Genomic DNA, 9,564 nt, shown 5'->3' with positions numbered 1-9,564 from the left:
AGTCTCCACCGTGCGTTGCGGACCTACTTGTCAGCCGAGATGAACGTGGAGGCATCTAAACACAGCGGTCTGGAGGGCCTGGAGGGGGCAGCAGAGAGCCTGGAGCCCAACGGTGACAAGCAGAGGCTGATGGAGACCTACAACAACGTCTTCTGTCCCCCCATGCGCTTCGACTTCCAGTCACACATGGGAGACACGGTACGGGAGTGGGATGGGTTTGGTGGGTGGGTGGGTGGTGGTGGGGGTTAGTAAGTGTACGTGTGTGTGTGAACTTAAACCAATTGTGTGTGTCTATCTATTTCTCTCTGTTACTCTCTCCCTCTCTCTCTCTCTATCCCTCTTTCTCTCGCTCCCTCTCTCTCTATCTCTCTCTAGATGGGGGTAGTATGTGCCCAGCAGCCTTAGAAGGGGAGTTACTCCAGAGGTGTCAGCAGCTGCAGTCCCGTCTCTCCACCCTCAAGATCGAGAACGAGGAGGTGAGACATCACTCCATCATTTAACCCCCTCACCCCCCATCTCTCACCTCATCACTCCATCATTTAAAACCCTCACCCCATCTCTCACCTCATCACTAACCCCCTCACCCCCATCTCTCACCTCATCACTCCATCATTTACCCTCCTCACCCCCATCTCTCACCTCATCACTCCATCATTTAATACCCTCACCCCATCTCTCACCTCATCACTCCATCATTTAACCCCCTCACCCCCATCTCTCACCTCATCACTCCATCATTTAACCCCCTCACCCCCATCTCTCACCTCATCACGCCATCATTTAATCCCCCTCAACCCCCATCTCTCACCTCATCACTCCATCATTTAACCCCCTCACCCCCATCTCTCACCTCATCACTCCATCATTTAACCCCTCACCCCCCATCTCTCACCTCATCACTCCATCATTTAACCCCCTCACCCCCATCTCTCACCTCATCACTCCATCATTTAACCCCCTCACCCCCATCTCTCACCTCATCACTCCATCATTTCACCTCCTCCTCCCCCATCTCTTACATCATCTTGCCATAGCCTTTTCTGTTCACTCTGACAGTTGTTATTCATCTATGTCTTCCCACTCACACATATTCCACCCACAATTGATTTCACCCACTGCTGTTGACCGTTTGACACCATCTCTCCCTCCCTCTCTCTCCCCCTCTCCCACCCCCCTTTCTCTCTCTCTCTCTCCCCCACTCTCTCCCCCCCCCCCCACTCTCTCCCCCCCCCCCCCTCTCTCTCTCTCTCTCTCTCTCTCTCTCTCCCCCTCTACCCCCTCTCCTCCCCTCCCTCCCTCCCTCCCTCCCTCCCATCTCTCTCTCTCTCTCTCTCTCTCTCTCTCTATTACTCCCCCTCTCTTTCTCCCCCTCTCCTTCCCTCTCTCCCCCCTCTCTCTCTCCCTCTCTCGCTCTCTCACCCTCTATCTCTCGCTCCAGGTGAAGAAGACTATGGAGGCCACTCTGTCGACCATCCAGGACATGGTCACCGTGGAGGACTATGAGGTCAGCGAGTGTTTCCACCACAGCAACTCCATGGAGTCGGTCAAGTCCACCATGAGCCAATCATTCCTCAGCAAACCCAGCCTGGCCAAGAGACGGGCCAATCAACAGGAGACGGAGCAGTTCTACTTCACGGTGAGAACCAACCACAGAGCAGAGATGTGTTGTGTTGAGGACAGTGGTGTTGTTATGGGGACACATTCAGACCGAGGAAGAGTCAGTGAGGTCTTGTTATGGTGATATACACACTCACATGCACTGCCTAGGGCGGGGTCAGTGATGTCATGATATTACACACTCAATCATTGTGCACAGTAACTAACTTCTCTCTCTCTCGCTGTTTCTCTCTCGCTGTTTCTCTCTCTCTCTCTCTCTCTCTCTCTCTCTCTCTCTCTCTCTCTCTCTCTCTCTCTCTCTCTCTCTCTCTCTCTATGTTGTAGAAACTGAAGGAGTTTCTGGAGGGCCGGAACCTGATCACCAAACTGGAGGCCAAACATGACTTGATACAGAAGACCCTGGGAGAGAGTGAGTCACACGCTAACGCACACACGGTCACATACACACACTACTAGATGTTTTTAACTGAGTGTGTCACTGTTAGGACAAATAGTTGAACAAGTTTCCTTCAGCATGTGAGAGAGATGTTTGTGAGTTTGTGAGAGCAGAGCAGAGCAGGATAGGAGGGAGGTGGGGGTGTAGGCCAGAGCAGGCCACAGAGAGCAGACGTGTGCTGGGACACACAAAGGGCCACACTGGGGAGCAGGATGGGGCAGCGGGGGATAGGATGTGTGTGTTGCACTACAAGGCCCATCTGTGGATGTAGCTGTGGGTTGGGGAGGGAGATCCTATGGGATGTGTGTAGCTGGAGCTACACAGGACAGCCATTGACAAGTGTGTGCGTGTAAGCATGTGTGTTAGTGTGTGTGTGTTAGCGTGTGTATGTGTTAGCGTGTGTGTTAGCGTGTGTGTTTTAGTGTGTGTGTGTTAGCGTGTGTTTGTGTATTTCAGGGGAAGTCTGTCACAGTTTGTGTCCAGCTGTGGCCCTCTCCTTCTGTCTCCTGCTCCAGCTATAACGAACTGTCTCTCTCTCTCTCTCTCTCTCTCTCTCTCTCTCTCTCTCTCTCTCTCTCTCTCTCTCTCTTTCTCCCTCCCTCATATTCTCTCTGCCCTCTCTCTCCCTCCCCCCTCTTCCTGTCTCTTCCCTGCTTTAGGTCAGAAGACTGACTGTTGCCTTGCCAGGTAGGTGTGGTAAAGGAAACATACACACACACGTACCATTGGGAGATTCTATAGTAGGCTCTAAGGTCTGTTTGACTGCTACAATGGTGTGTTTTTGGGTACATACTCATTCTAATATTGCACATTGTGTGTGTGTGTGTGTGTGTCCGTGCATGTGTGTGTGTGTCCGTGCATGTGTGTGTGTGTCCGTGCTTGTGTGTGTGTGTGTGTGTGTGTGTGTCCGTGCGTGTGTGTCCGTGCTTGTGTGTGTGTGTGTGTGTGTGTGTGTGTGTGTGTGTGTGTGTGTGTGTGTGTGTGTGTGTCCGTGCATGTGTGTCCGTGCTTGTGTGTGTGTGTGTGTGTGCATGAGTTCACATAGATCATTTCCAGAGTTGTGTATAAATAGTATCTCTCTCTGGAGGTGTAATGACAGAGCAATGTTTTCTCTTTCTTTCTTTTCTTTCTTTCTTTCTTTCTTTCTTTCTTTCTTTCTTTCTTTCTTTCTTTCTTTCTTTCTTTCTTTCTTTCTTTCTTTCTTTCTTTCTTTCTTTCTTTCTTTCTTTCTTTCTTTCTTTCTTTCTTTCTTTCTTTCTTTCTTTCTTTCTTCCTCTCTCTCTGCTGTCTCTCTCTCTGCCCTCTCTCTTTCCCCTTCTCTCTCTCTGCTCTCTCTCTCTCTCTTTCCCTCTCTTCCTCCTCTCCAGTGACAGGAGGAACTCTGCCCTACGGAATCAGGTAATTTCTCTCTCTCCATTCAGAGTGTGGTTTCCTGTGTGTATGTTTCTCTCTCTCTGTGTATGTGGTTTTACCTTTTACCTGGAGACACTGTCCACTGCTCTGTAGTGTTATGCACCAGCCCCATGTCATTCTTATGCTAGGTCTACAGACTACCCTATCTGAAACAGTTGTGCAAATAAGATGTACTGTGTTAGAGACGTCTGGTCTATTATATCATGCAGTGAGTGTAGCTAGCTCCCCCTAGTGGGAGCCTTCTTCTATGATCCTCTGCTGTCGCCCCCATCCAGAGATCAAACAGCAGGCAGCTTCTGAACAGTGTACAACCACACTGATACGCACAGACACATAACACACACACAACAACAACAACAACAACAACAACAACAACAACACACACACACACACACAGAGAGCGTTCCCCAGATTCCCTGCCCTCGTCAGATAGTGATCTGTGGAAAACCTAAACAAAGGGAACAGGGAAGAAGCTGTCTCCTAGCAACAGCTGGCTTCTGTATTCCCGCGCTTTCCTCTCCCCTCTGCCCTCCGATACCTCTTCTTCCTTGATGTGTGTGTGGTTCAAGTATGTCTGACCTCCTTTTGTATGTGCTGTGTGCCGAATTGGATATGTGACTTGTATCCGTGTGTAAATAATGTTCTCCCTGTCCGAACTCTCAGTCTCAACACTTGCTACTGTTCCTACTGCTCTCTCCCCTCCCCCCTCCCCCCTCTCTCCCCTCCCCCCTCCCCCCTCTCTCCCCTCCCCCCTCCCCCCTACAGAGGGAAATGGTCAGGGAATTCTCTCTTTTCACTCTCCATCCCCCTTTCCCCTCCCTCTACTGGTTACCTGTGCGGTGTATTCTCTGCTCCTCTAATCCCCCTCTTCTCTCCTCCTCTTCTCTCAGGAGGCTGGCCATGTCATCCCTCTGATGGTGGAGAGCTGTATCCGCTTCATCAGTCGCCATGGTGAGGACGCCCTGCTCTGTACTCAAATTGGCTGGGTCTCTGTTTCCTCAGCCAATGATTGGCTGTGTCTCTGTTTTCTGGGCCAATAATTGGCTGTATCTCAGCCTTTGTGGATGGATGTTTTGTTGTTTGCTTTGCAGAGGCAAAATATTTGTTTAATAGAATAACCTTAAGTATTGTGACATTGCAATATAAATTATTAAAACACAACAGAAGAATGAAGAGCCTGTGTCTGCTGTCTGTTGTCTAGAAGATCAGTAACACCTCTCTCTCTCTCTCTCTCTCTCTCTCTCTCTCTCTCTCTCTCTCACTCTGTCTGCAGGTCTGCACCATGAGGGCATCTTCAGAGTGTCTGGCTCTCAGGTGGAGGTCAATGACATCAAGAACGCCTTTGAGAGAGGTAAGACTACAACACCCAGAAAGCCCAGCACCAGCCATAGCATAAACAGAAGGACCTGCTTATCTCACAATACTCATTTACCCCCCCCCCCCTCTTCTCCATCTGTATGTAGGTGAGGACCCATTGGCAGGGGATCAGAATGATCATGACATGGACTCCATCGCCGGCGTTCTAAAGCTCTACTTCAGAGGCCTGGACCACGCGCTCTTCCCCAAGGAAGTCTTCCATGACATCATATCCTGTGTCTGTGAGTCTACGCCAGCGCCACTCCTTTTACATTATCTTACTCTACAAAAAGAGCACTGTCCAGAGTGGTGTGTGTGTGTGTGTGTAGTGTGCGTGTGTGTGTGTGTGTGTGTGTGTGTGTGTAGTGTGTGTGTGTGTGTGTGTGTGTGTGTGTGTAGTGTGTGTGTGTAGTGTGCGTGTGTAGTGTGTGTGTGTAGTGTGCTTGTGCGTGTGTATGTGTGTGTGTGTGTGTGTGTAGTGTGCGTGTGTGTGTGTGTGTGTGTAGTGTGCGTGTGTGTGTGTGTGTGTGCGTGTGCGACGTGGGTGTGTGTGTGTTAACCCTTTGTGTGTGTATGCGTACTGTTTCAGCTATGGAGAACCTGCAGGAGAGGGCTGTCCACATCAAGAAGGTTCTGCTGACTCTGCCCAGCAACACTCTCATCGTCATGAGATACCTGTTTGCCTTCCTCAACTAGTGAGTAACACTGTGCTAACGCTAATACAACGCTACTGGAACATTACTACAGCTCCATCTCAACACATCTTCTGCAGTTCCAAAGATGTGCTCAACCACTGGTTACACCTCTGTGGTCTGTGGTCTGTGTGTAGCCATGTGGTTTCTCCAGCCAGCGGTGTGTGTGTGTAACAGCTCCCTAGCCGTGTGTGTTTCCCAGGCTGGTAAGAATGGCTGCTCTGTGTCTGTCCATCCTTACAGCTCGCCCCTGGGTCATAAAGGACACCAGACGTGCCAGAATCAACCTTTACTAATGCTACTACTACTACACACACACACACACACACACACACACACACACACACACACACACACACACACACACACACACACACACAGACCAAGCTACAGACCTCACTTCTAATGCTCCTACCCCCACACAGACACATACACACACACCTAAAATAGGCCAAATCTAATATAGTCTCAGATTTGATGACTAAACCCTCCACTCTGTGGGGGCGTAGGTAGAGTGTCCACATCAGCAACAAACTATCATGGTCCAAACACACCAAGACAGTTGTGAAGAGGGCACACAACACCTTTTCCCCCTCAGGAGACTGAAAAGATTTGGCATAAGTCCCCAGAGCACCCTGACCGGTTGCATCACGGCCTGGTATGGCAACTGCTCGGCATCCGACCGTAAGCCGCTACAGAGGGTAGTGCGTACCGCCCAGTAAAAATTGTCAAAGTCTCCAGTCACCCAAGTCACTGTTCTCTCTGCTACTGCATGGGAAGCGGTACCTGAGCGCCAAGTCTAGGTCCAAAAGGCTCCTTAACAACTTCTACCCCCAAGCCATAAGACTGCGTGGTGGTCCTCTGTAGCTCAGCTGGTAGAGCACGGCGCTTGTAACGCCAAGGTAGTGGGTTCGATCCCCGGGACCACCCATACACAAAAAATTTATGCACGCACGACTGTAAGTCGCTTTGGATAAAAGTGTCTGCTAAATGGCATATATTACTGCTGAACAATTAATCAAAAGCCTCCCAGACTATTTACATAGACCCCCCCCCCCCCCCCCCCTTTGTTTTTACGCTGCTGCTACTCGCTGTTTATTATCTATGCATAGTCACTTTACCCCTACCTACATGTACAAATTACCTCGACTAACCTATACCCCCGCACATTGACTCTGTGCCGTTACCCCCTGTATATAGCCTTGTTATTGTTATTTTATTGTGTTACTTTTTATTTTATTTTGGACTTTTATTTAGTAAATATTTTCTTAACACTATTTCTTGAACTGCATTGTAGGTTAAGGGCTTGTAAGTAAGCATTTCACGGTTAGGTCTACACCTTTTGTATTCGGCGCATGTGACAAATACAATTTGATTTGATTTGATAGCAAGAGAGCGGGAGAGAGAAAGGGGGAGAGAGAGAGCGAGAGAGAGAGAGAGAGAGAGGAGTGTAACTTGAGAGGTAGTTTTCAGTGTTCCCGATAGACCTCCATCATAAATCCAGTTTGGAGCTGGTCCATTTGGTCCAAGTGATTTAACATGACCCCCAACACGCCTGACCCTATCTATCCCCCCAGGTCTCATCCTCTGCTCTCTCTCTGTCTCCATACCTCCACACACACACACACACCATGACCCTCAACACTCCTGACCCTCTCTATCCCCAGCCCCCATGTCTCATCCTCTGCTCTCTCTCTGTCACATACCTCCATACCTCCATACCTCCATAACTCACACACACCATGACAGGGGAGTGTCTCAGAGGGTGGGAGTGGGGTCTGAGGTTGTGGTCAAACTGTCTACCCTTCTCCCCGGGAGTGAACTCATTCACGCAAGAAATGATGGTGGAAACTCCCTTTAAAGCACCAATCAAATGCATTCTTTATTAAGGGGTCTGGAATAGAAAAGGTAATGAGCTGCCTGAGAGCTTTATAAATGGACAAGCACATTCTGCTGCCTGAGAGCTTTATAGATGGACAAGCACATTCTGCTGCCTGAGAGCTTTATAGATGGACAAGCACATTCTGCTGCCTGAGAGCTTTATAGATGGACAAGCACATTCTGCTGACTGAGAGCTTTATAGATGGACAAGCACATTCTGCTGCCTGAGAGCTTTATAAATGGACAAGCACATTCTGCTGACTGAGAGCTTTATAGATGGACAAGCACATTCTGCTGCCTGAGAGCTTTATAAATGGACAAGCACATTCTGCTGACTGAGGGGCTGGAACCATGCTTTCCACTGATCCTGGTTTAAACATTACTGTCCTACACACACACACACAGTCTCTCTCTCTCCCTCTGGTTTAAACATTATAGCCATATACTACACAGAGTCACAGGCACAGAGGATGGGTAATGATTTCAACAGGAATGTAATGAAGGAAGTATGTGTGTGTGTGTGTGTTTGTGTGCGTCTGTGTTCAGGTTTAACCCTACCCTATAACCTCCTCTCCTCTCTCCCCAGCCTGTCCCAGTACAGTGAGGACAATATGATGGATCCCTATAACCTGGCCATCTGTTTTGGTCCCACCCTGATGTCAGTCCCAGAGAGCTGTGACCAGGTGTCCTGCCAGGCCCACGTTAACGAGCTCATCAAGACCATCATCATCCACCATGACGGGGTCTTCCCCGGACCAGGGGACCTGCAGGGGCCCGTCTACACCTGCCCAGGGGCCACCGACGAGTACTGGTGAGTGGTGGGGCAGGAGGAGGGGCCATTGTGAGTGTGTGTGTGTTTGTGTGTGTGTGAGGCAGAGAGGTGCAGGGGCCCCTATACCGTATATATTATCAGTGGGGTAAACACTAGAGGGTAGGGGGAGGGTAGTGATTTAAGGTTCTGGTCCAGGTCAAAGGGGCCAGGAGGATCAGCTTACCTACAGAGCACTGAACTAAGGCCCAAGACACGCACACACACACACACACACACGTCAACACACACACACACAGAGTCACAGACACACACACACACACACAGGCCTAGGTTGGATCAGACCAGACACTGTGTGTGTGTGATATGTGTGTGTGGACAGTCCATTAGTAGTGTAACAGTAGTAGTGGCAGACAGACAGACAGACAGACAGACAGACAGACAGACAGAAAGAAAGAAAGAAAGAAAGAAAGAAAGAAAGAAAGAAAGAAAGAAAGAAAGAAAGAAAGAAAGAAAGAAAGAAAGAAAGAAAGAAAGAAGGACGGACGGACGGACGGACGGACGGACGGACCGGACCGGACCGGGCAGCTTCCCAAAGCAACTCAGAGACATTATACCATACAGCTACAGTATACAGAAACTTCAAATGTTTCTTGGGTAAAGAAGATGTCTCTATCTCTGGCCAGACCTGAAGTGTCTGCTTGAAACTAGATGAATGGAAATATCTGATGTTGTCATATTGAAACCATTTACTCTCTTGTTCTCTCATTTCATAAACATATGAGTTAATTGAGCTGAAATGTGTGTGTGTGTTTATTAATGTGTGTGTGTGTTTATTAACTGTAAGTGACCACATGGTACACACGCTGAAGCACACACACACACACACACTGAACCACACACACACACACACACACTGAAGCACACACACACACACACACACTGAAGGACACAAACACACACTGAAGAACACACACACCCACACACTGAAGCACACACACACACACACTGAAGGACACAAACACACACTGAAGAACACACACACACACACACACACACACACACACACACTGAAGCACACACAAACACACACACACACACACACACATACACACACACACACACACACACACACTGAAGCACACAAACACACACTGAAGAACACACACACACACACACTGAAGCACACACACACACACTGAAGAACACACATACACACACACACACACTGAAGCACACACACACACACACACACACACACACACACACACAAACTGAAGCACACACACACACACACTGAAGCACACACACACACACACACACACACACTGAAGTACACACACACACACACTCCCTGAGGGAAAACGTATGTACATATCTGGTCTGTTTTACTCCATGGC

The 9,564-nt window shown here is 49.1% G+C and overlaps 1 protein-coding gene across 1 annotated transcript; it reads left to right on the top strand.

The window, feature by feature from the left end:
• Positions 1-3: 3 nt before the first annotated feature.
• On the top strand, positions 4-8,206 carry LOC311123493 (SLIT-ROBO Rho GTPase-activating protein 2-like; the record flags this gene model as incomplete). The annotated part of the gene is given in 12 exon segments (XM_084197752.1): positions 4-198; positions 376-400; positions 403-476; positions 1,439-1,636; positions 1,942-2,026; positions 2,713-2,740; positions 3,421-3,451; positions 4,357-4,417; positions 4,740-4,817; positions 4,930-5,064; positions 5,412-5,517; positions 7,982-8,206. Coding segments are annotated over 12 exon segments (1,241 nt in total), but the record flags the coding sequence as incomplete, so codon positions are not given.
• Between the last annotated feature and the right edge of the window lie 1,358 nt (positions 8,207-9,564).

This window comes from Coregonus lavaretus, assembly GCF_964263955.1.
Source record: "Coregonus lavaretus genome assembly, contig: HAP1_SCAFFOLD_10135, whole genome shotgun sequence".
Taxonomy (NCBI): domain Eukaryota; kingdom Metazoa; phylum Chordata; class Actinopteri; order Salmoniformes; family Salmonidae; genus Coregonus; species Coregonus lavaretus.
The sequence above is the reverse complement of the archived record's forward strand: the minus strand, read 5'-3'. Positions and strand labels throughout refer to the sequence as shown.